The sequence below is a fragment of the Pteronotus mesoamericanus genome, unplaced genomic scaffold (assembly GCF_021234165.1).
Source record: "Pteronotus mesoamericanus isolate MK-2021 breed Mesoamerican mustached bat unplaced genomic scaffold, CSHL_Meso_final contig_182, whole genome shotgun sequence".
NCBI classification, from domain to species: Eukaryota; Metazoa; Chordata; class Mammalia; order Chiroptera; family Mormoopidae; genus Pteronotus; species Pteronotus mesoamericanus.
Genome location: NW_026555078.1, coordinates 25,997,309 through 26,023,442, shown reverse-complemented (window position 1 = coordinate 26,023,442; position 26,134 = coordinate 25,997,309). Strand labels below are relative to the sequence as shown.

The window sequence follows — 26,134 nt, the reverse complement described above, 5'->3', positions numbered from 1 at the left end:
CAGTAGCCTATCACGATTCCCTGTTATCACTTGGGAGTTTTTCTCTCCTGCCCTACTCGCATGCATCATGATAATTACCAATATTTCCAGCTTTCCACATCTAGGTTACATCAACCTGCAAGTTACATCAAAACTCCACTCCTCAGCCTCCACCCAGAATCTGCTCTCCCTCCTACTGTACCTTTCTCAGACCGCAGCACCACAAACTACCTAATTCCCAAAGCTATCCTAGACCCCGCCTCCGCTCACACTCCCAACATCCCCACAAACGCTGAGTGGCTTCAATTTTACCTCCCAAGTTAGTCTCAAATGCCATCCTGTCCACTCTTTCTCTACTTCCACACTTGTGCTTGGTTTACACCCTCCACGACTTACCTAACACAGCAACCCCCCAATATTATAAATTCCTCTCTGCCTTTCATTTCCGCCCCCTCCAATCTCTCTAACACACTGTTGTAGGACTCTAAATCTATGTCAGTCACACAACTGCAGTGGTTATCCATTATCTGTGAGGTTCTTTCAGGATCTGGCTAGCATCTTCACCTTCAGTTGACACCGTTTACCACCTCCCACTCAACACACACCCACCCACCCACCCACGCACCCACACTGAAACAAAACGGCACTCTTTGTGTTTCTCTGACTATATCATGAGGTTGGGGAATTGCTTTCTATCACGTAATTTTCTTTTTCGGCACTATTTCAGCCACCTGAAAAACACGCATTCACCTTTGATACCTTACTGAGGCTTAACTCACTTTGTAAAGCCTTCCTTCACCACTCCTAACTACCTCTGGTTAACCACCCTTTCTTTCTACTCCTTCCTCACCTTGTATTAATGCATATGTGACATTATCTTATTTGTTCCCATGCGTATCCTCTTTACCTGACTGCGAGCTTGTTGACAGAGCAGGGCCCTGCCCGTTTTTATTATCAAAATGTGAAAGTGTGGGGTTCTAAGTCATTCCGTAAACATTACCTGGAATTAACCAAAACGATGTCTTCACCAATGCAATTTCAGCTCACATCTGAACTATCACCAAGAGGCATTTTTGAAAACAAAGATGTGCGAATATAAAGAATACCAAAATACACAGCAAGATTACTGGGAGAGTCAGAAACCTAAAAGATCTTTCAAGTGGACGCATGGCAACAGAACCGAAAGGAAAACATGAGGACATGTGGTAAAATTACTGCCTCAAGGACAGAAGCCTGACACTTGAGAAGATACAAAGCAGAATGTGCCAAAGCTAAAGGAACTGAAAGTCCTGATTTTCGTTTCCCCATCAGATATGACCCCACGAGAAATACATAAAACAAACCACCTTCCTAAGCAACTACTTTGACCAATGGTCTGTAAGTTAAGAATGGTCTGTAAGTTAAGTTTAAGAATGGCAGAATCCATTCTAAGAAATTTCTTAGGCTGTGTTAACCAAAAGAGTTGGCAGTTTTCAGAGATGGAAGGATGTGAGAGGTCTTCATTAATCCCTCCATTTACAATAGGAGAAATTGGGGCTTAGAGAGGAAATTACTTAACCAGCATCTCACCACTAGTTAAGTGGAAGATGAGAAATAAGGACAGTGACTTCCACATTCTCTGTCTGGGGCTCTTCTACTACCCCACACCATTCTTCCTCAGGTTAGTTAAGTGCTATATTGCTTTATTTTGTTTGCACATAGTTGCTTTTTCTTTCTTATTTCTAGCAGCCTATAGGTGGTATACAGATTTCATTTAAATGCTAAAAATGGCTTCCACAACTCATAGATTACTTTTATCTGTCACTCTTTTCTTCCCCTAATAAGAAAATAAGAATAAGAATAATAAGAATAGCAATTCTCAAATTATAGGTCCCATCAGGTTGCATCAAAAGCTTTTGGTAATGATGCTGACACCAAAATATGCCATCTACCCATGCTGGTCTCTAAAACCTAGCTATCACTTCATTGATATTTTATTAAAAGCACTACCATTTCCTCCACTTATCCTAGTGAAGCAATTTTATTTCACAGCAACAGGCAAGAGGAATAGGTGGGACAGTGACTGTTCAAAAGGCAGGATCATCTTGGAATTACAGAATTTGAGAACCGCCAAAACAATGGAATACCACACACCTAGCCAATAGATCATTTTCAGTCCACAGCCAGGAACTTCAGTTCCACCAGTAATTGTCAGATCAAGTATCTAATAACAAAATCATCAAAACATAATATGATTAACTGAATGTCTGCTGTGTCTTAGGGACTCTTCTAAGAGCTTTATACATATCATTGTAAATCCTCGCAAAATGCCCAAAGGCAGGTAAGACACAGATAAGGAAGGTGAGCAGTAGCAGCACCAGAATTTCCATATACAAGGGGCTCAGAAGGGGCAAAATGGAAGGGAGTAGAGGGTACCGTAAGTGGGGACTTGGTTCCAACCATTTTCATAGAGCGGTAAATGCCCTGCTTACTAGGTTATGTGTGTATCTAAGGTAATAAGAACGCTGATGTACAAACAAGTGATTTTACTTAGGTGGAGTATTTATGGAGCAGGGTAAGAGAGACTATGTACAGCACCTTTCCCCCAATCCTATGTACCTCTCAGCACCACATGAATACGGAGGGCTCTATCCAAAGCGACGAAGCAAGTGTGGCCAGAACTGGCACTTGAACCACGGTTGTGTAGTTCCAAAGTCCTTTCTATTCTACCACATTACCTCCTTCTTTGTGAATACACCGGACTAAGAACCATGTAAAATCAGTAGTTAGCAATTTCATAAATCATGATATAAAAAAATAAATTATTCCTCTGAAGACCATAAACTACCTCATAGAAAGTTCATTTTCTAATGCTCTAGAATACCACACATGCTACAGATTCAACTCCTCCTAAGATAGGGCTCAAGCAGGTTTTCAACACACAACGAATAAAATCTTTTAAAAAATTTTTTGGTGAGGGGTGGGATGAGAGGGATAGAGGGAGGTAATAAGGGAGAAGAGAAAATGGTCTCCTTTAAGAGACCAAAGCTGGTTTAGGACCAAGCTGGTTCATAAGAATGAAGGAATTTTTGGATTATGTCAAAGACTGGCTTTAAAAACTAAGTAGAATCCAATGACATTCACTCTTAATTGTGATTCAAATGTCTGAAATGTTCACATGGGTTCATTTGCTCATTCAAACAACCTCAGGTAGGCCTGAGCAAGGAGGCCTTAGGAGGCCACAGAGATGTATGAGACGCACTTCTTACCTAGAAGTGCTGAGACTCGAATTAGAAAAATCAAACAGCTGTGTGAAAAGATTTTTTTTTTTAAAGCAACAAGTGAACTAATTTTCTGAAAAAACAACCCAACCCAAAAGGGTGGGTTGCTGAGGAACTTCAGGAAGAAGACTCTGGACCTTTTCAGGAAACAGTGGTAGCACTTTAAGCCCAGTCCTGAAAGGAAAGGGAGAATCAAAATTAGTGGATGGGGCTGGGGGGTAGGGGGGTTGACACATGAAGGACCAGAAACAGGGGAGAAAAGAAAGACTATTAAAAAACAAATCAGCCCTAGCTGTGGATTGAGCACCGGCCTGAGAACCAAAGGGTCGAAGGTTGGATTTTTGGTTGGAGGCCAGGTCCCCAGCAGGGGGCGTGTGAAATGCAACCACACATTGATGTTTATCTTCCTCTCTTCCCCTCTCTAAAAATAAATAAATAAATAACAAATCAGCAAATATACAGATGTTCTCATACAAGAGCACACTGAGATGCATACAAGGATATTCACAGGATACAGATTAAGTAAATTATAGCACCTCCACACAATTAGATATTATGGAGCTAAAAGATTGAATGAGGCAGCTTCATATATACTGATATATATTATATATTGATAAGTGAAAAAAGCAAGTTACAGAGAATGTGTATACATATTTGTGTTTACAAAAAACAATATTTATACATATGTGCTGGTATATGCTGACATTTTCATAGACTATCCATATAAAGATGTAGAAGGAAGTTATAAACAGTGGGTACCTCTTGGCAGAGGCCCCACAGGTAGGTTAAAATCAGGGACCAACCTCTGCAGAAGGCAGGCAGTCTAGAGAAGATCCTAAGTAGCAGGTTAAGAGGTTATATAACATGCAAACTCTGGAGCAGGGTTTCTCAACACCAGCACTACTGACTTTGGGGGCCAGGTAATTCTGTGTGCGGGGGCTGCGCACCGGAAGACGTTCAGCAGCATTTCTAGCCTCCCTCTCTGTGAGATGCTGGTAGTACATACACCCCTGCCACCGCTGGCTGTGACATTGCCCAAGTGCCCTGGGAAGCAAAACCGCCCCTGGTTGAGAACCACTGCTCAAGAGCCACATGCTATTAGTTGACCTACTAAACATTCTAGTACCATATTTTTGTAAATTAACCACGAATGCAATATACACTCATATGTGAATCTGAGGAATATACTGGATGTGTTGAAATGACCTTCGCACATCAGTCACAGTTCCTCATATTATGATAATATGCAGTGACTCTTTTGGGTCACTGAAGCACAATTTCACCAGTTAGTAGACCAGCCCTGTCCCCCACCCCATCCCACCCAAATAGTGTGCACTCTATAGATCCCAGATCTTCTAGGGTGCCAATGAAGGACACCCTCCCACGGAAATCTAACAGAAAACCATATTTTAGCTCAGCTTTTGAAAAACTAATATAATTATTGATTCAATAAGAGCATAATTACTTGCATTATGCTAATATAAATGTTTCTTCTTTAACTCCTAACAACCACACAAAGTGCAAGACACTGTTCAAAAATAATCAAAGACATCACCCCTGATTTCAAGAGTATAAAGAGAATAATTAGCTTATGAAGCCAAGAGAGGCTTAACTAGATTCTCTAGATCACATTTTGTTAAGCATAAAGCCATTTCTAATATACTACAATGAATAAGGAAGGGAAAAAAATCAAGACATCCAACAGGCTTGAATATTTTTCAAATACAGATCTAAAAGTTTTGTTGATTCTCCTGTGTCTGCTCTTTTCCCAATGCCAGAAATCCAATAATACCCTGGCAGTCTTGGCTTCATAGTTTGAAGTCATCGATTCCTCCAATGTTGCTGTAGGTGAAAAGTTCTGGATTTCATTCTCATAAAATAATGCTCTTCAAATTCTAGTACTGTGCCGACTACTTGTGCTTAGCTCTCAGAAGGTTGGCTCTCCTTCGTGGAGGTGACCTCCAAGTGACCTGACTCCTGCAATAAATACACCTGCGAGTTGCTATGGAAGGTGCTTAAAAGTGTCCCCGGCGAAAAAAAAGAAACTCACCATTCTAACTACTTCAGGGTAAGTCTGCTCTGTCAAACAGCCTCTGCTTATTGTAATGTAGTCCACCAGTTCATTAAGAGTGGAGCGCTTGTATTCTTTCATTTTAAGATCAGATAGCGTGTCCATGAAGTCAAAAATGACACAGCACTGCTGAAGTTTCTTTAGGAACAGTTCAGGCTGCTCTGAGGATGGAACGTCTAAGAAAAAAAAAGGAAATGGTGTAAGTCTGTCATCAATTTCTAGGTAACAGGAATTCTCTGTGAAAGTTATTTCAAAAGCAAGCTCAAAAAAAAAAAAAAAGAATTCACATGACAACAGTGTTTTTTTAACAGTTACACATGGAAGGAGGGGATACCATATCCACTACTTTGGAGACCTTGTCTTTGAAGAGCTACATGATACCAACACAGGTGACAGCATTTGTTATTCCACACCAAAGATTGACCAAAATCCCAAGAGCCGTTAGAGAGTTGAAGCAAATTTTAACCCAAAACAACCCAAAATCAACATCCTTAATCCACAAACACTGAAAAAGGTCAAATTTCCCATTATAAGGTAAAAGCCAGAAGTTTTCACTGTTGGTTTAAATTAGTTTTACCAAAAAATTTCAAAGCAGAAATGTCAGTTGATTCATTTTAATTTCATGCTGACATCCTTGGTATTTAAAGTAACTGTTGTGTGTATGTTTGTTTATATTTTTTTGTTTTGTTTTGGCTTGATATCTATGAAGTTTCTTTGTCAAACAAACTTGAAAAGTCAACAAAATGAAGTAAAACCAACTCTCTCAAAAGAGCACATCAGCACTGAGACAGTAACAATCTCTAATAAATCTATGCTCTCTCTTTTGACCCATCTTCTTTCCTTACAGTGGGAGAAAACCACTAACATCTTTATCAATATGTTCTCAGAACAAACATCTATTCTTTTCCCACAAACAGCAGGCTAGACATTTGGTTTTGTGTTATTTCTAAAAAATAGCTAGAAAGTTTAGATTACAATTCCCCAGCTAAAATGGAAACCTCATCTATAGTTGAACTTGAAACACATGAAGTTGCAGACACCATTCTATTCCTACCTTCTTTCCATTATTTTATTCCTCCAAGCTGTAGCTTCCCTAGAAAGGCAATGAAATGATGACCAGAGTAAACTCTGCTGCCTTCATCCAAGGCAATTAACTAATTAATCTTCAAAACACTTTTAGAGGTAAGCAAGTGGCATTATGTTACTATTCTCTATTTTCCAAAAAGAAAATTAGAGATAATCATTGAGGATCCACAATGAATGAGCTATGGAGCTGGGCACAGTTCCTGTGTCTCTAACCACACTCCCATATTCCCTTATACTACTCATGGAGGGCTTTAACAAGCTTGCACCCTTTGTTGCGAGCCTCCCAGTAAATGCTTGACAGCAGCTTCAAAGCATGGGACCCCTGCTCCCTGCACTTAGTGCAACGGCTAACAGCACCCACCTCATAGCACCAGCAGCCCCAGAAGGGCGTGAGGGCGAGGCTCCTCTTTACGGGGTCCACGTGACTCCTCTCCACAACCCTCTTCCCCTGCTCACACATCCCACAACCCAAGTGCTAGCCCAAGTTTTCAGGCCCTCACGGATAATTCCCCCAAAACACTGCCTACTGACGTGGACGTTAGGGTAAGCCTAAGTAAGAGTGGGTGGGACCCCTCAAAACATAGGGTTTCTCTCTACCAGGTAAGATACGAGAGAAGAAGTAGTAGTATTTTTGAAGGTATAGCGTCACTGTTACTCTGGACAAAAACAAGTTATAAATTTAGAAATCATTCTTAACCAATGAGTTTCCCCTCCCACCACCACCCCTATAGGTCCCCAAAGGCCCAATGTACAATATCTTACAGTCAAAGACTACGGAAGCTGAGTTAAGCCATGAGAGAATGTCTTATTCTATGCCCCTAGACTTAATCATTTGCAAAACTAGACCTAAATTTAGTCAGACCAAGTTTTCTCTTTGATTGTTACCTACTTGTTAAAAAATAAACAAACAAAAACTAAAGAAAGTTGCTTATAAACATGACTATGTACCTTTAATCAATGGCTAATTACATGCACAGGACCACCGTGGTTAATTACTAAAGTTTTCTAAGTTCTCAATCAGACCCCATACCTCAACGCTGATTGGAAGTCTTGATGCTTTATAGGGAGCAAGAAAAAGTTTATTAATGTAACATTAAAGTTAAAATCTTCAGGGGAAATTTTAATTAACCTTATTTTTGATACAGTATAACTTTAGTATGGCTTAACAACCAGACCATCCACATGGAAAACTCCATAACTCAGCACACAGGAATTAGGAAAGCATCCATAAATGATAACCTTTTCTCCAAAAAGCAAACCATACTGCAACAGCAACAACCACAATTAATCTTTGTGGTCACTGCAATAATATTCAGGAGATTCATTTATTTGGTTATTTAAAAAATTTATACAGTTAAAATTCAGTCCTTTTTTAATGTTAGGCAGCTGAAATTTACTCTTTATTTATCCAAATTGATGTAATGTCATAGACAAATGTGAAACAGACTATCTGCCTACTGGAACAATGATAATAGCTTACATTTACTGGGTTCTATTGGGTACTATGCTAAGGACCTCCACATATTATATCTCATTTAATCCCAACAACCCCAAACAGTATAGTACATACTATTTCCAATTTAATAGCTGAGAACACCAAGACACAGAGAGATTCAGTGACTTGCCCAGAGTCACAGAACTAACAAGCAGCGGAGGCACGATTCAAACGCGGGCAGACTGGCTCCAGGGTCTACACCCTTCACGACCTTGCAAACTCAGTAGAAAGCAAGAGTAATGTACCATATTCCATCGAGCAGGGTATGTGCGAAGGGAAGAGGAGAGGGAGGATGCAGAAGGAAAGTGACAAATGAATCTCCAACATGCCCCATTCATAAAGGATCGTACTGAACCCTTCTCTCTCCTCTCTGGCCCATTCTCCAGTAAGCTTTGTTTCATTCTTTTTCACAGACTAAATTCTCCTAAACTGATTTCCTCTCCTTATATTAAACAACTTAAGTAATCAAGACTGACCAAAAGAAAAAGAGGGGGAGAGGTTTCCTCAAAGAGCCAATTCCCTTACAGCAACAATTTTTTTAAATTTTCATTAGTGCTGAAGGATGCCCAGCTTAACCAGTCCAAGGAAAGGCTCCTCCTGTAAAGTTGGGCCCCTGAATGCCCCACAGAGCCAGGCTGCTCCCTGCCTCCTTGCCCCCCTCTCCCTAGGTCAGTGGTATTTGAAAAAGGAGAATGTGAAAAGTGTAGGGCAAGCCAGGATCAGAGAAAGAACACTCTGAATAGTTCAGAAGGTTTCAATAATAAAAGTTTAATGTTTATGGAACCAGTCCCAGAGGCAGAAACAAATATTCTTTGTAAAGAAAAATTTATAAAATGTATCAGGTACGAGGCCATAAAGAAAAATCTCATAAATGACAAAAAGAAGAACTCAGACAGGCAGTACCTTTTTTTTTTAATCCGTATCCAAAGGAAAAAATTTTTTTCATTGCTTTTAGAGAGAGAGGAAGGGAGAGAGAGAGAAACATGGATGCAAGAGAGAAACATTGATTGGCTGCCGCCTTCTCACAAGTGCCCCAACCAGGGAATCAAACCAATGACCTTTAAAGTCAATGGGATGATACTCCAACTGACTGAGCCACACGGGCCAGGGAAGACAGGCAGTAGTACAGTTCTGCTGCAATGAATACCACCAGACTTTAACAACTCAAAGCTACCATCTCCCAAATCTACCTGAAAATCTAAAAACTTCTGAAGCAACTTAAAGGGAAAAAAAAAGAAATTACAGACACTTAGAAATAAATGTAAATTAGAAAAATTAAAAGTCATGTTAGAATCCCAAAGCAGACCAGGTAGTGAATGATCGATCATGTTGTCTCTCTTCCAAATGGAAACCTCTGGCCTACCAGGCTATCCCTGTGCCCAAGAGAGGGATCCCACAAAACTATAACCATAAATAATGAGGAATCAATTAGTGGTTATGTAATACAATGACAGTTATTAGCAAAACAATCCATCTATCCAATGTTAGTATTTGTTTAAAAGGAAGAGTAACTGATCCAATTATCGCAGTTTGATAAGATCCCATGAGGTCAGAGTCTACTGCCTTGGAACAACCCTTAAAATTAAGTTGGTTTCAGAAAATGTTTCTCACCCCAGAAAAGAATACAGTGCTAAGTGGTAATAAATCCACTTGGTGGCTATATTTCTCACTCAACTGTCCTTCTCTTTCTTTTTTTAGCGTAAGTCATTTTCTCCCCCATGCCTTTTCTATTACCATCTCCCAGCATCTCATCAACTTTCATCAATAAGCTACAGAAAGTAACTACCCCTGCCTCCAAGGTGTTCATACCTAAGTAATTTTAAAATTTACAAGCGCCACAAGTAATGGAAAAACGGACACAGAATTTAACAATAGAGGGAAGATACAAATTCACCTAGGAGAGATTCTCCTTGTGTCTAAGTAACAGTCAACAGAACCACATACTTTTTTAGCATACCCCATTCGCATGTGCACCATGCAAGCACGCACACACACCCACAAACACACACCTCCCCTCACCCTCACACACAAACACAAACCCACAAACACACACCTTCCCTCACCCTCGGTATGATTTTGAGGACTGGTTGTTTATTATTTGTTTGTTCATTTTTAATTGACAGAGAAGCTCATCGCCCTCCCCACCCCAGTCCACAGCTTCCATTATTCCATCCCATCTAATATTTTGGGCACATGATCATAAATCCAGTATCAGCCCACCTTCCCTTGGGGCCTGACTCAGTCTGGATTTTGCAAAGCAAAATGTAGCAAAGGTAGAAGAAATAAAACATGAGCCCGGTGTCCTTTGGATTTGGTGCTCTGAAACTTCAGTCACCTGAAGTTGTTGAAAATCAGAATGTTAAATTCACACCTGCAAGTACACCAACCAAGAGAGAAGGCCCACATCCTTATATTTATTAGCCATAATATCACAGAAAGAAGGCAGAATAATTTTAAAGGGGGGGGGAAAAAAAAAGATGTGGGCTGGTAACTTATTTACACACAGACTGTTAAAATGTATGTGGAAATAGAGTGAATAAATATTTCTTAAAAAGTGGTCATGTTTGTATTGGAAGCTAAGCAATAACATTATTTGAGCTCCTCATGAACAAAATTTATAACCAGTTATCTCAATTCAAAAGATCCGAAATAAAATCCTTCTAAATTAACAATGTTTTTCACCTGAAAATGCCCTAGGCTATTAGCCCTTTTACATCCATTTCTCCAACTCTCACAAAAAATAAATGTACCAGCACAGACTGAGCATATAAATGTGATCTCCAATCCACTCCACCTCAATCCTTAGAAGTGTCCCTACGGTATATAAATCCTCGTCCATGCATATGCTATTAGTCCTTCACAAGACCCTCCAAAACTTCAACAAAGCCAGTGAGAATTTTACTTGCAAAGGTAGTATGAAGTTACATTTATAGAAAACCAGTCCCATAGTACCAGATACTAACTTGACCTAGCATTGAAGGACTGAAGCATAGCAGGCTAGCACATATGGTAAAATGCCTAATTGTCTGTCCATGCTATCTGTCCAAACCCTTGCCACCAACTTTACTTCTAAACACAGATATAGGCAACTACTTTTTGTAGCACATATTTCAGGAAACCTAAAAAGAATTCTACTTTACTAGTGGAACTGTGCTTCTATTAAGAATTGCTTTTTATACCCAAAAGAATCACAGATAAAATCAACAATATTTCATCAGAACAAGGAAACACTTATAAATCTTTATAATGAATCAAATAATAAAATTAGGCTTCATATCCTATGAACTGTAGCCAAGTGTAACATGATTACACATATACTTCCATGTAAATAAGCAAGTAAGAAATTAATGTTAGCTGAAGTATTATAAACTTGACCGTCCCAATTACTTTATTACTGTATTCAAAGCAGAAGGTTCAAAAATGTTTTTTGTTGTTGATGGTGGCGGTGTGGTGTTCCAGGTGATTTCAATGCATGGCCACAGTTTAAAACCACTTTTTTGAAAGTAATAACTTTAAAATCCTTCTTTCATCTCCTTCACCTTTGAAATTCTTTCTCTCTTAGATTATTTAAAGCTAACAGTGAAAATTTTCCATTTTCAGGCAAAGGAAGGTCCCTGGAAACATCTACAAGAGTGAAAGCGTTCCTTCTTGGCCTCAACTATAAATAAATGAATGTAGAGTTAGCTGCGTTTAGAACTCTTTCCAATCTATTCGGAAAATGGAAAAACACTTCGCTGATTATCAGCATACACTTCTTTTAAAGGTTTAAAATGTGTTTCATAAAATGGCTACACAGATAAAACAATAGCATAAGAATGAGGCCAAGGTGTGAGTATTAATTAAACAACTAACAGAGAGGAAGAAAAGGCCAGGACCACTACTGCAACATAAAAAAAACAACAATGATATAATGAACATTTTCTATTGCAATGCACTGTATTAAGCTCCTGGTTTACAGTATCCCCTTTAATCCTCAAAATACCTTATAAGTAGTTACTATTAATATCCAAGTTTTTCAGATGAAAAAAAACTGGGGCCCAGAACATCTAAGTCACTTGCCCAACCTGTCCCACTAGTACGGACTCATGCTGGTATTGAAACCCAGGAAGTCTTACTCCAGAGCCCACACCAATAACAACAGTAATGACAATGATGATTGTGATAAATAATAGCAATTAACAGCCTCCACCACCACCACCACCACTGGGGATATATATAAATTGTCACGGTTAGTTACTTATTTAAGAAAAGTTGTCATATGATTTCACTTACATGGGAAATCTAATGAACAAAACAAACTAACAGAGACAGACTCGCAGATAAGAGAACAAACTAACAGCGGTCAGAAGAAGGGGTTTGGAGCTGGGAGAGAAGGGTGAAGGGGTTAAGAAAAGAAAACTAAGAAAGACTCCTGGCCAGACAAAAGTATGATGATTGCCAGAGGGGAGGAGGGGTGAAGGGAGCTACAAGACAGTAATTAGTGGTGGGTAAATGGTGATGGAAGGAGCCTGGACTTGGGGCGGTAAACACACAGCACAATATACAGATGGTGTATTGCGGAACTGCATACCGAAAACCTACACGTGATTTTCTTAACCAATGTCACCCCAATACATTCATTTAAAAAATAAAATAGATTCCTTGGTCTTTCCAATTATGACTCAATAATTTTAAATTAAAGCCCTAAGAATTATATCCAAAAAAATTTTAATTACAATACTTTGAAAACCCCCTAGGTCATTATGATGCAGCTTCATTACTGACTGGTATTTGGACCTACTGCATTCCCCCACTGGACCTACTGCATTCCCCACTGTGATCATGGGGATGGGATTTAAATAGCGAAACAACAACATAACTTTATTACTAAACCATTTACAAATGCCTTCCTAAAATGTGTTTACAGTACTCTTTCTACTTCAGTGTGTTATTTCTGCAGTTGGCTATCTTTCATTATATATTAAATATTAGTATCAATTTTTTTAAAACATCAGAACCTAAAATAAAGGAACTTTTGATTGACTTTTCTAAAATTAATGTTTCAAAAACCTAAACAGAGCCAAATCAGCCTTAAACTAGTGAACAAATAGTAGGTGGGTATATTAGTTTTAAATAATAATAGTGTATTAATATTAATTATTCTTCCCAGCTTGGACCATCATCATGTATTTATTATGTTCTTTCATGAATCTCTGCAGTTTGCCTTTCCCCAAATGCCGACAAACACATGCTCTCTAATTTATAATCAAAACCCAAAGGTTTTTGATACAGACTAGTAGCCTCAGCAGCAAAATTATAGGATTCAGAGCTATCACAGGATTTTTGACACTATGTTCTAATCAGAATAGAGAAAAACACACATGACACACAGGCACAAAACCTCTAATAAATATTCCTATTTCCAACCCTTCATTAGTTATCTTTCCTGCTTTATCTTTTAAGGCCACAGCAGTCACTGAAATTTGTTGGGACAAGAAATAAAACATTTAAAATTAATCCAATTCCTAATTATATGTGTAGATTACTTTCCTGACACCAAGTTCACCTACAAGACAGAAGCCACTGCAACCTCTGACCAACACTGTCAGTCTCTCTAATACTCATTCATTCCCCAAGGGCTTATCTCCAGAGTTGGAGACGCCAGGAATATAGGGACTAGGACCTTTTGAACACAATAAATGCCTGAAGCATGCTGGGCAATACTCACCACTACTCACCCCCGCCCCCCGCAAAACGGAGGCGCCCCAGGAATTATGCAGTATTCTAAAAGTACCTCTCTCAGTGGTTCCCTCTTTTGAGGATTTCACATACCTATTTACATAATTTTAAAATTACAAAAAAAGAGTAGGTAGCCTTTTTTTCTTCAGGTGAAGACATTAAAATATTAACTAGCCACCATTTATTTTTACTGTAATTTCATAAAAAGAAAGGATCTTTTAAATCATAAAAGAGATAAGACAATCTCAGAATAAAAGCGATCCTTCCTTATAAAGCAGGCTTGGCGATCCTACAGACACACACAGAATCAAGCGTTCTCTCCCTCTATATACCTTCTCTTCTACAGTAACAACTTTTCTGCCAGCCTCTATTTGGGAATCTCTGGGCCATCTCACTTGTTCCAACATTTTTCTAGAAGCATGAGAAACAAGAGTTCTAGCTGTAACCACAGTACTAATTTCAACTGTATTTAGATGACAGTAAAAGCCGAGATCATTATATACTTGCAATAGCATAGGAATGCCCTCACTTTACATCAGCCTTGTAGTCCCTAGAAATTCTATAACAAAAATTTCCATAAAACTTTATACATGTCTCCATTCAAAAACTTGCCACGTTATACTGGGCCTTTTTTTTTTTTAACCCAGTGAACTACATGTCTTGTTCATATTTTAATATCTAAGTGAGCAGAAGAGTCTAGAGTATGCTAGGTAAATAACAGAAGCAGGTTGAGTCAGTAAGTTCTACATATTGAATATTATTTCCACATGTTTTCAATTGTGAACAAAAATTTTATTCCTCTAGAAATAAAATTACACTGAATAGAGGGAAAATGTTTAATACAGCATATTTAATAAATTAGTTCCTAACACTTCAATAACAAGTCACGAAATAAAAATTTAAAAAGTAGAATGGGCTAAGTATAATAAATCAGATAAAGACAAATACTGTATAATATCACTTATATGTGGAATCTAAAAAAGCCAAACTCATAGAAACAGACCAGTGGTTACCAAGGGTTGGGGACTAGGGGAAATGGCGAAATGTTGGTCAAAGTGTACAAACTTCTGGTTACAAGAGCAGTAAGTGTGGGAGATCTAAGGTACAGCATGGTGATTATAATGAACAATACTGTATTATATACTTGAAAGTTGCTAAGAAAGTAGACATTAAATTTTTTCACCACGAAGAAAGAAATGGTAATCTTACCATTTCTTACAAAACTTTACATTCTAGCAGGAAGAGACAAAAGCAACTAAAAATAATAAATATGCTATGGGGGCGGGGGGGGCACGAACAATTTGGCATGCCGGGGTTGAAGGATACAATTTTAAACAGCATTCATCTGGAAGATGGCATCTGAGCAAGTACTTTTAGGAGGTGAGGTAGTCAGTAAATAGGGAGTCTGGGGATAAAACAAAAAGCAGAAGAGATAGCAAATGTGAAGGTACCCTGGCAGGCGGGAGCAGGCTGGTGAGTTAGCCAACGTGGCCGGAGCCTGAGTGGAAAATGAGAGACAGAAGCCAGAAGAGTGAGGGATGAGCAGCAGCTGCAGGAAATCATCCTGGGCCTTGTGAAATGCTACAAGGACTCCAGCCTTGACTACGGTTCTGAACTAAAATTGCACCTTTATTGCTTACTAGGCAACGCTGAACAAGGCACTTACTCCTCTAAACACTGGGTTCCTTATTTGTAAAAGTGAGAGAATGTACTTGACAAGGTTGAATGAGGATTAAATGAAGACCATCTGTAAGGTGGAAAATGTTTTTCACAAAAAGTTATCCCTCATTTGACAAACATCTATTAGGTATCTACAGCATACAGTGTGAAATCAATTCCCAACTTTTTAACTGTTGCTAAAACTGATTTCTGTGTGGAAGTACTAATAGTATCGTTGGCATATCTTCAAAATTATTTTAAAACCATTTTTAAAATAAATTCTTAAATGTTTCTAGAAACATTAAATTTTTGTTTAAATTTTATTTTAATATCAAACTTCAACTAAACCAAGGCCATCCATTTAGAATCCTCAAATGACCATAACTTTGTCTTCTCTTCTGCACTTGTCTTTTAAGACAAGGAGCAAATCATAAAATCATATTCTGATAAAAAGGAATTAATAGAACAAACTTCCAGGATGTACCCAAGAGTCAGCATTATTGAAGACCAACTTTCAGCAGCATTCAAAAGTATAAGCAACAAAAATCTTCACAAAAAACTATGTTTACTTATGCCATGATTATAAGGTAAAGAAATAAATTAATGGAATTACAGATTTTCCACAAGCACTTACCCTTAGGTTGACCCTCCCCCACCAAAAAAAAAAAATGCAATGAAAGAACACATGATTTTCAAGTATTTCAGTTAATTGAGGATTCCTCTCTCCCAGAGAGATTACTTCTAAAAGGGATAAAAATGGCCTACCTAGTTTCCATTTGCTTTGAGGATTAACAGGAATGTAATCAGTTCAGAGCGGGATGAACCTGCAGCTGTATTAACAGTATGCTATGAGGTTTAAAAACCAACAGACGGATGGATAAATATATAAATATCGCATTAATATCAATTAAGCCCACTGTCTATTTTTTTTACAATTTACAGCTGACACCAAAGACATCATTAAACTATTTTTAAAAAAAGATTTAGAGAATAGAGTCAATCCAATGTTGCAATGCCAGCTTAGAGATGCTATTTCTGAACCTCAGTTAGGAGTTTTAAATATGAGATCTTAAGTTCCTGAGAGCAATACAGGACTGAATGACCACAGTGGAATGGCTTCTAATCCCAAGAATAATGAAGAGTGTACATTTATAATTAAGGCTATAATCTGGGCAATAAAACCCAATGACGGCATGTAGTACACCCCGCTAATTGTGGAACTTATCTACACATCATACAAAAGATAGTAATTAATACAAACTAAATATAAAGGTAAGCGCATATATAAGGGTTGAGGAAATCCAAAACTGAAATTTGAAACACCATGCTAAAAAAAAAAAAAAAAGGAAAGAAAGAAATCCTTTGAAACCTTATTTCCTAGTGTGTATAAAGACAACACTGTCAAACATAAAACAATAGAGAGAAACTTACTGTGAATGTATGTATGTACATAGGTATGTTTAACTGTGAGTGTATGCCTCCAAAATTAAAACTTACAGAAAAAGTACTACAAAGAGTTTTTTAAAGACAAATGATGTAGCTGGAAAGCTTAACAGTTCAGAGCAGAAAAGCATTCTGAAACACTGAATAGTAAGACAGGACACCAGTTTGAGCCAAGACATTTACAACTTAAGTCCTTTTTTTACTACTATTGTCCTGACCACAAACATAAGGTAGGAAAAGTCCTTGAGACCTAACAATAAGCATGCTAATGAAAAAAAGCACAAGCCTTTTTTCTGAATCTTGATATAATTCAGCATTCTATGCCCAATGCCGTACCCCTAGGGCTCAGCTAAACATGCTGCTTGGTAGTACAAACATTTTCTCTTCAGTTATATTAAAAGTGACTTTCCCTTTCAGAAAACATATTATATAACTGTATCTTCCATTTAAGGAGCCAGGCCAAATATGGGAAATAGGACTTGGCATTAATAAGAGTAACAAAGTTACAACTAAGCTGGGCAACTCAGCCTACTATCTCAAAAGTCCGTCAGTTATAATTCCTGAGGAACATTAAAGAAATGCTTTCAATGCCTAATTAATTCAACTTCCTTCAGCACGTTGGGAAATTGAAGAAAAAAAAAAGTAAATTCATCTTGCATTCCTCCAGATGGCTGAGGTTGTCCTTTGGGCCACACACTCCCTTTAAAGTCAGGGAGGTCCTGGTTCTAATCAGGTTCCACCACATGCCAGCTGGGCAATCCGGGAAAGTATGGTGTGGCAGCTAAGACAATGGGCTACAGAATCACACTGCTTCGATTCTAAGCCTGGCTTTGCTACTCCCTAGCAGGGAAACCATAGGTGAATCTCTGTGCCTCAGTTTCCTCTTATGTAAATAAAGGCATAATAATAGTTCCTACCTGATATAGGTGACTTAAGGATTAAGTGAATGAATAAAAATAAAAATACACACAACAATGGAACATTTCAGGTGCTCAATAAACTTTAGTTGCTAAACATTGTTTAAAAAGTACTGCTGAGCCCCTGGCTGGTGTGGCTCAGTGGACTGAGTTCCAGTCTGCAAACCAAAGGGTTACCATTTCAATTCTCAGTCAGGGCACATGCCTGGGTTGCAGGCCTGGTCCCCAATAGGGGGCATGCAAGAGGCAACCACACAGTGATGTTTCTCTCCCTCTCTTTCTCCTTCCCTTCCCCTCTCTTTAAAAGTAAATAAATAAAATCTTTTAAAAAATTAAAAAAATAAAAATAAAAACCAGTGCTGAGCCTTATTATCCTTTGCAAAATGAGTAGCTCTTTCACAGGGCTAGCTCAATAATTTCCTGAGGTATACATACATGTTTCACACAATGCTTGGCACGTGGAAAATGTAAGATAATGTCAACTTAAAAAAAATAACTTAACAAGTGAACATAAATTTCTGACATGTATAGAGTTTCTTCCCTTCCCTTTTTTTGTGTCCAGTTGTGTAAACCATATTTGAAGAAAATAATATTGAACTTGACCTCCTAATATCCAGCGAGATTACTTCAAAATAAAAATGTAATTTGATTAGAGGAAAGGTAAAGATGCTGACTCAATTCAATGTGTGAAATGACTCAGCTGTCAGGACATGTATCAGCAATGTGTCAAAATCCTGGACAGTGAAGAGAGCTAGCATTTGAATAAATGAATGACAAACTAACAGAGCATTTGGATTAGAAAAGCAAGAATTTATGAGGAGGTCAACAATCTGGATGAGCACCGTCCAGACCAGGACACACCTGGTTCTCACACATACCCAAAGCCCCCTCCAGATACAAATTGATTTATGCCATGTTTCCAAAGGAAAGAAAAACAAGCGATGTTTGACAGCGCTGTCCTTCGAGTCTAAATTCTGAATATTAATATTCACAGATGTTAATACTTATAAATACTAACTAAAAATAGTAATAGTAATTAACATTTGAAGAGTTCTTTACAATATCATATTCATATCAATATCATTGACCTGCCCCTAAAATAACATTAAGTACTGAACCACTTCTAAGTATTTTATAAACCGTTTTTCTTTTCCACACACACATCCTGTGAAAGATCTAAGGTCTGAGCTAAAATTCTGCAAGCTTTTTATAGCCTCCTACAAGGCCTCAGGCTAAGTCTGGAAGGACTATGCTAGGTAGTTTGAACATTCCCAGAACAAACCTGTATTTGCTTAGAATGTACTATGTTTAACTTTAATAATCAATCATTTATTTATTCATTCCACAAATATTTACAGAACACTTTTTACATGCCAGGCACTAGTCTAGGTCTTAAGTATACATTTCTGAGCAAAATCGAACAAGATCCTAGCTTTCATGAAGTTTACAGACCAAAAGGGAAGAAAACCTAATTAAATGGCCATATAAGTAAACATAAAACAGGTTGCTTTATGAAGAAAAGGTACAAGGTACTATATAAGAGCATAACCTGCAGAGAATGAAAAAGAAATATACTTGTCCTCAAAAAAACTTGCAGTTATGAGATTAACATATATAAATAAAAGGAAAATTACCCCCAAAATGCAATTAAGTGCCTAAATTTCATGAGCCAAGTTAAGAGACAGGAAAGGAAAAAGCACTTGGCGAGGACCTACAATATTCCAGCCAAGGTCCTTCCATGATGTTTCTCATTGAAGCCTTGAAAAAATCCTGCAAGGTAGGATTTTATAGATGAGACAACTGAGGCTGCAAGGTGTTCAGTTCTGTTATTATGAGTCAATAACTACAGGGTAGAAAGACCTTCGTTAACAGAACCAGAAGGTAAGATAATTTCATAGCAAGATAAAATATATCTGACATTAATCTGGACATGTAGAGATCAGAGCAATGAACCTGTCTTCCTCAGCCTCCACCTCCCTTTTTACAGCCCACCTCCAGCCCCCACCAAAGCACAGAGCATTTCCACCCCAGTCACACTCAGTGCTCATGACCTTTCCACACCCGCAAAAACTGGCCTTTCCCTCCGCAAGTGTGGCTAATCTTCCTGGCTGCTAAAGGGCTAATAGGTTTACCATGAAGAAATATATTTATAGTATCGCAAAGGCTTCATGGAAACAATAGCAAAGTGGATTCATTCAATGGCCTAATTTCAACGGGAATTTCAGACTTATATAAAATGGGCATTTAAATTGCCTGGAGCCCCTCCAGGCACATCTATTTCACTTTCACAAGGATCATCAGGCAAGCCTTGTCAACCAATCTTGCAGGGTGGAGGGACCCACATCTGATAAAACAGAAAGTACCTTATTTTTAAGTTCTAACAATCTACGTTGCTTGCTTGTACCATTAGTGCACCCTGTATCACAAAATTGACCACACAATAGTTTCTGAGACACCCTGAAGTCCAAAGACTTGACTTCATGAATGAGCAAGCATTCATGCAAATGACAACGTCTCTTTGAAAAGGGCCAAACACAGGAAGCTCAGGAGAGTCCTTTTAAATGACGTCCACCTAGATCTCGGAAATTCTCATATTACATAAATCTGGGAAAATATGCACCAGGCTCTCTGTGGAAACAGAGAGCACATACAAGACGTGTATGTTTTAAACTTCTAACAAAACTAGATCCAGATGGGCTAGGACAACCTCATTCACACAAATCCTTACTAGACTAGTTTTCACAATGTACTCTCGATTGAAAATATCGTGATGTCCTACAGACAACCTGCCTTTTTAGGGTCTGCAATACTATAAACAATGTCAAGATACTTGTTCATGAACAAATAAACTCAAATAAACAAAAGTCACCAAGGACCGAACAGGTATGAGGAAAAAAATACACATTCTGAAGAGCTATTTCCTGTTTCACAATAAATAGTTCTTCCTGAAAATCCTGAATGAATCATACATTTCCAATCATATCATGTATACATAATAATCATAAAAGCTTAGTAAGCACTTACTCTGAGACAGTCACTGTTCTAAGCAGTTTAAAATGGATTAACTCATTCAATCCTCTTCACAATGCTGTGTAGTAGGTATGATTATCCTTATTTCACATAGTGAAAATGGAGTCCCAGAGATATTTAATAACGTGTTCTTGATCACACAGCTAGAAAGGGGCTGTGCCGAACGTCAGACCCAGCCAATCTGTCAACTGCACATTATCACCTCTGCTATAGAGTAACAGGAGTTGGCTTGTCACTCCTGTTTTCTTTTCATCTAATACCTACAACATACACTAAAGGGACCACCCAGCAGGGTCCATCCTCCTAACAGAGTCTTTAACACAGAGACTGAGGCAGACATGAGTTCAGTCATCTACCTCCACTTTGTATCAAGCAAAATACACAGGTTCTCTAGCTGGCTTGTTATTTCTGTTAATATTTAAAGAACCCCTTTATGATGGTGTTAAGCCTCTCAAATGATAATTCCAAGCCTTCTCTGTCTTTCCTGCATTCTCCTTTGTACCTAAGCTACCTTACTTTTAAGACTTCAACATTATGTTTGGATTTAATTTACTTTTTAGGGAAGTGAAATGGCACAGGGGTTTAGCTGCTTCATTTTGTTCTGGATCACCTTACATTTATTGTTCCCTCATTCGTTTTTGATGAGTTTAACTGGGCGTTCAACCCTGTGTTATCACTGGCACAGCCTAAGGTCAAGAAGACATCCGGTAGGTTGAACTGCTCCCAAAAGGAACTTACGAGAAGCATGAATAGGACAAGAAATAAACAAAGGGAAAACCAAGGGAAGACATTTTAGACAGAAACAGTATGGAGGAGAGCGTGAGTACATTACAGGGGAAATAAGAGAAGACATACATGACTGGGCTGCGGAGACAGTTCACTGGGAGGAGTAGGAAACCAGAGTGAAGAGTCAGAACTGGACCATGAAGGAATGCAGAGTACTCCGGGGTTCATGAAGCTGACAACAGAGACGACGTTGGCCAGGGTCAAGCATAAAGAGTGTTTTTAGAGAGGTCTGGATGGAACACTGTCACCAAAACAATGTCACCGAAACCAAAGATGAAGCACTGTGAGGGCCTACACTGAGGTGATGGCAGAAGAAGAAGGAAAGAAAAGGAATCTGAGACATATTTCAAAGACAGGAACAATGGGATATTTTGTCATACTAAGATGTAATGAAAAGGAAAGTCAAAGATTACTAATTAATGTCTCCAGGTTGGAAGAATGATATACTGCTGGTAAAAATGGAATCACGTGACAGAATTTAGTTTATTAAGGAAGCTCATGCATTTTAGTATTGGGGACAATGAAGTCGTGAGTTAACTCCAGGGCATCCAAAGGAGGAGAGGTTCAAGTCAGTACTGGAAACATGGGCCTAAATAAGAGATTTAGAGATTCCAGAATTTTCCCAGCAAGGTGAAAGTCAGAGGAATAGATAAGCTCAACTTAGAGAGCAAATGAAAAACAAAAACAAAAGGTTAAAAAATGAAACCATGAGTGGCTATAAACAAGATACAGAACTCTCACCCTGGTCAATGTGGCTCAGTAGGTTGGAGCACTGTCCCATAAACCAGAAGGTCAAGGGTTCGATTCCTAGTCAGGGCACATACCCAGGTTGATTAAAGGTTCAGTACCCAGTCAGAGTGTATGCGAGAGGCAGCTGTTCAATGTTTCCCTCTCACATCAATATTTCTCTCCCTCTCTCTCCCTCCCTTCCTCTCTCTCTAAAATAAATGAGGTGAGAATTTAAAAAAAAAAAAGTAAAAAAAAACTCAACAATGAGGCAGAATGCCCAGAGCAGGATAGAACAGAAAACCCAGAAGCAGAAATATCACCAAAAACAAGAAGTAAAACCTCTAAGCCACTTTCAATGCTAACAGCTGCTAATAGATAAAAAGTGGAAAAACTTTTCCTGTAACCTTAAAGAAATTCCTTAAAGAAATTCCCCTGATGCTAATGAAACAACGCAGCAATTCTCATAGAAGTCTGAGAAATACCTACTCAAATCAAAGACTTGGGGGACTGGGACAAGGCTACTTGTGATTGGTTTTGGTGTGGCTTTTATTAAATTAAGAAAAGTATAAGGAAAAAGGGATGAGTTGAAGAGGAACAAATCAAGTCCCTCTGAATTTTTAGAAACCCGGGAGTTTCAATTCACATGCATTTGACTTTAAGATTAAGTTTTAATTAGTAATATCAGAAAAATTCCATTTAAAAAAGCCACGGTGAAGAGAGAACAGCAAAAGGTGAAAGTAAGGAGTTTGGATTTAATTCCATATGCAATAAGAAATCATGGCAATGGCAAAGCCTGATGGAGAGACATAGCATATTATTTGTATTTTAAAAAAGATTACTCTGGTAGAATGGATCGAAAAGAGGCAGGAGAAGAAGGAAACCAGTTAGGAGACCACTGCTACGTAGAAAACTACGGCCATGGAGTCATGATGATGACTGGAACAAAGTGGACAAATATACTGAGGTGGGATCAAAAGTACTCGCTGATAGTAACTAATTTGGGGGAGGGTGTAAAGGTGAACAGAAAGTGAGAAACAGGGAGGAAGCAAAGATGACTTTGTCTGGTTTGAACATATAGATGAATAGAAGAGTCACTAAGTAAAAGAGAAAAGAAATAATTTAATAGGGGGAGTCAAGTGTTCCTCTGAAAATGTGTTAAGTTAGAGACATTTGGGAGACATGCTCAGAAATGTCCAACCAGTAACTATATATATACAAGACCAAAGTTTGAAGTGTGGTCAGGGCAGAGGATAGAAATATGAGAGACAACAGTATATAAATGGTCTTAAAACCAACGGGATAGATGAGATCACCTACAGCAAGAGTACAGAAAGTGAAACACAGAAGCCCTAAAAAAAAAATCCAATGCATACGAGTTGAGTAGAGGAAGAAGAACCAGCAAAGAGAGTAAGAAGAAACAGCCAGAGGTAGGAAGACAACCAGAGTAGTCACAAAAGCCAAAACGGAGTATGTTCCCACGTGGAGAATGTAAACAAGAATCAAATGCTACTGATATACATGTCTATGGTATCTGGGGGTATTCACATCCCAGACAAGAGTAATTTCAGTAAAGCAACAATAAAGGCAGAACCACATCTACATAACAGCAAGAACTTAATGGAATCCTACTATGGCCCCACCATTAAAATGACTCCTCTTGCTGTCTTCAGTGTCTTCCTTTTTTTAACTGCTCTGTGTCTAGTTCAAATTTAAAGGCTCTGAATGGTACATCAAGTCACTCCCATCCCTATTGGGAAGAGCCTTTGGTGCAGGTCACTGCCCAAGCCAAAGGCCTTCCTATGTACTGGATGGTCTTGAGTCTGGTGGCCACTCATTCTGGTCATCTGAGATGAGAACATAAGGTTCCACAGGACATACATTAGAAGCAGCATGCTAAGCATTGACCAGTCTCTAACACACTTTACTAAAATGTAAAACAAAGACCACGAATACTTTCACCGATGAAGGTCTAAGGAAGCTTATAAATTATAAGCAGTTTACTTTTTCCTAACTTAGGACAGGTATCCAGATGTTCAAGATTTTATTGCTTTCTAACTTATAATTAGTTTATAAAAATGATTTACATTCTTTCAACATAGGTAATAGATTAAAGACAATGAACATTTTAAGAGGAAAAACTACTAAAGCAAAGCAAACTGTTTCTGAGTATGGAGTCATGATACCTAATACATTTTTAAATCATTAAGTTAAGAAAAATACAAATGTTTTTTAGACCTTTATGATCAAATGTTATAAAAGGCAAAAAAAAAAAAAAAATGACACAGATTTTAATAGCATGCATTTATTCCCTTAAAAAAAAAAAGAAAGAAAATAAAGTTTCCATCCAAAACATTCAGGCCCTATAATTTTATCCCACAGGAAAGCCAAGCTAAAATGAAAAAAACACCCAAAGGGAAGTTCACAGTGGAAACTCTGATACATGCCTAACTGCAGTGTCTTGAACAGCACTGTTACCACATGCATATGCCTATATAGCCAGACACCAATACATACGATCTTCATTTCAATTAGTCAAAAAAAAAAAGGATTATGATACTTAAAATTTATGAACCTAACCAAAAAATTAAAACTATAAACACAAGCTGGAGCCAGAACACTACCCAAACAATGCCTTTGCATCTGAAAGTAGAAGTGATGCTCATTTGCATTTGTATAGTACTCAAAAGTTTTTCAAGGCATTTTTAAAATGTACTAACAGTTAATGTTCCTAACAAAACTATGAGCTAGGCTGGCTAGATTTAATACTGATTTTGCAACTGAGGAACCTAAACTGCATCTAAGATTCAAGATTTGCTCAAAATTATATGCATAAGTAATGGTCCACATTAAAATCTATGTCTTGTAGGTTACAAGAAGCCTGCTGCTCCTGCCACTAAAGTTTATATTACATAGCCTTCAATAAGGGGGTTTCAAATCCCTGATGGAGTTAGTTCAAATATCATATACCATACCCTTCCTTGCTTCAAAAACAGACTCAACTATTCACCCAAGTAATATAAATATTAATTATGCTGTAATTATCAGGTCAAAAGCATTCAATGTCTTACTATACCAGTGTATTGCTAGAAAGCCAATTTTGACAGTTCATTAATTATGTTACTGTATTATTTTTGTTAATGAGCACACAGAACTCATTGTAAGACCACTGGTGGTCACTGTTTTTATTCTTTCTTGGAAGTTCCACTGATTTCAACCCCATTAACAATTAGTAGTCACGAAATAATCTATAAGTTACTTATTCATAACATTCATGAGTAGGAGCATATATTTAGAACAAACCTAACTAAATAAAAAGCTACTTTATTATATCTGTCTAGTGTTCACTAACACCTGAAAATTAAACAAGCTGAATCATTTAGAAGAATATAAAATAATAGAGTCTATTTGTTTTATGACTCTCCTCTATGTAACAAAAAAACCTAATACATTTCCATTTTAAAATGCTTATTTCCAAACATCAAATCTTCCCACCAATACCCATTTAATTCAATGGGCTGTTCTCAGGAGAATCCTTTATGATGTCCACAATATCTACTAAATACCTGAGTCTCGGTCATGGACTATCAGTGTCTGCATCATTTTATAAAAAAGAAAAGCATTCTCATTTAGAAGTTAAGACAGCCCTGGCTGGTGTGGCTCAGTGGATTAAGTGCCAGCCTGCAAACCAAACGGTGACTGGTTCTGTTCCCAATCAGGGCACATGCCTGGGTTGCAGGCCAGGTCCCCAATAGGGTGCAGGCAAGAGGCAACCACACATTGATGTTTTTCTTCCTCTTTATCCTTTCTTTACCCTCTCTCTAAAAATAAACAAATAAAACATTTTTTAAAGAAAAAGAAAGGAATTAAGGCAGCATATAAGAATACTACTACTTCAGCCCTGGCTACTGGCTCAGTAGGTTGGAACATCGTCCTGTACACCAAAAAAGTTGTGGGTTTGATT

The 26,134-nt window shown here is 38.0% G+C and overlaps 1 protein-coding gene across 3 annotated transcripts in view; it reads right to left on the bottom strand.

Moving 5' to 3' along the window:
* The window catches only part of PPP2R5E (protein phosphatase 2 regulatory subunit B'epsilon), a 138,967-nt gene that overhangs the window by 60,237 nt on the left and 52,596 nt on the right, over window positions 1–26,134 (bottom strand). For all 3 annotated transcript variants that reach the window (XM_054567458.1, XM_054567460.1, XM_054567459.1), the window contains exon 3: window positions 5,290–5,486. In XM_054567458.1, coding sequence (XP_054423433.1) covers window positions 5,290–5,486 — 197 coding nt within the window. The remainder of the gene's footprint in view (window positions 1–5,289; window positions 5,487–26,134) is intronic.